The sequence below is a fragment of the Leptonychotes weddellii genome, unplaced genomic scaffold (assembly GCF_054177405.1).
Source record: "Leptonychotes weddellii isolate Sample4059 unplaced genomic scaffold, ASM5417740v2 HiC_scaffold_19100, whole genome shotgun sequence".
Taxonomy (NCBI): Eukaryota; Metazoa; Chordata; class Mammalia; order Carnivora; family Phocidae; genus Leptonychotes; species Leptonychotes weddellii.
Genome location: NW_027776354.1, coordinates 2,368 through 3,666, shown reverse-complemented (window position 1 = coordinate 3,666; position 1,299 = coordinate 2,368). Strand labels below are relative to the sequence as shown.

Sequence of the window (1,299 nt, the reverse complement as noted above, 5' to 3'; positions counted from 1 at the left end):
TTGGGAGCCCGGAAGCCCATTCCACTGGCTGGCTGTGGGGCCCAAATGTTCTTTTTTCTCACCCTTGGCGGCGCTGACTGTTTTCTCTTGGCAATCATGGCATACGACCGCTATGTGGCCATCTGCCACCCACTGCACTACACCCTCATCATGACCCAGAAGCTGTGCGTCCAGATGGTGGTGTGCGCCGTGGGGCTGGAGCTGCTCCTCTCCCTGCAGCTCACAGCCTTAATCTTCACCCTGCCCTTCTGCGGGCACCGCCGGGAAATCAACCACTTCCTCTGCGACGTGCCCCCGGTCCTGCGGCTGGCCTGCGCGGACATCCGCGTGCACCAGGCCGTCCTCTACGTGGTGAGCATCCTCGTGCTGACCGTCCCCTTCCTGCTTATCTGTGTCTCCTATGTGTTCATCGCCTCGGCCATCCTGCGCATCCGCTCGGCCGCCGGCCGCCGCCGGGCCTTCTCCACCTGCTCGTCGCACTTCACCGTGGTCCTGCTGCAGTATGGCTTCTGTGCCTTGGTCTACCTGCGTCCACAATCTAGCTCCTCGGTGGACGAGGACCGTCAGTTTGCCCTGGTCTACACCTTCGTCACCCCCCTCCTCAACCCGCTGATTTACACCCTTAGGAATCAGGATGTGAAAGGTGCCCTGAAAAAGGCCATCAGTAGCAAAGGAACAGCTGAAGCTCTCTGAAGTTTTAGGGGGACCTGAAGGAGGTCCTTGAGCAGGTGACAACGAAACTCTTACATACAAATGCCAGATTTACATTTATTTCTCCAAAGTTTGGATTTTTATTAAATCTGTTCCTAAAACATTTGGTTGTTACAGTTCATTTTCATTTTTTTTAAAGTTCTCTGAAACTGGGGCGCCTGGGTGGCTCAGTTGGTTAAACGACTGCCTTCGGCTCAGGTCATGATCCTGGAGTCCCGGGATCGAGTCCCATATCGGACTCCCTGCTTGGCAGGGAGTCTGCTTCTCCCTCTGACCCTCCTCCCTCTCATGCTCTTTGTCTCTCATTCTCTCTCTCTCAAATAAATAAAAAAAAAAAAAAAGATCTTAAAAAAAAAAAAGTTCTCTGAAACTTTAAAACTCTGAAAAGTGGACAGGGATACTGTAGGCTACTGCTCACTTAGCCACAAATTAAAAGTCTACATTTCCTCTGAAGAAACATCATTATCTTTGAAGGCTCCTCTTAAGAAGCAATGGTATTAACTGAATCCTTGAAGAACGTTCATAAGGATATTTCACCTAATATGCCTTACTCTTGTGTTTGTCTAAAGTGTGACAAGCAACTGCCTG

At 51.0% G+C, this 1,299-nt stretch overlaps 1 protein-coding gene across 1 annotated transcript; it reads left to right on the top strand.

The window, feature by feature from the left end:
• Window positions 1-3: 3 nt before the first annotated feature.
• Window positions 4-693, top strand: LOC145718652 (olfactory receptor 10Q1-like; the record flags this gene model as incomplete). The annotated part of the gene is made up of 1 exon (XM_081810155.1): window positions 4-693. A coding segment is annotated over one exon (690 nt), but the record flags the coding sequence as incomplete, so codon positions are not given.
• Between the last annotated feature and the right edge of the window lie 606 nt (window positions 694-1,299).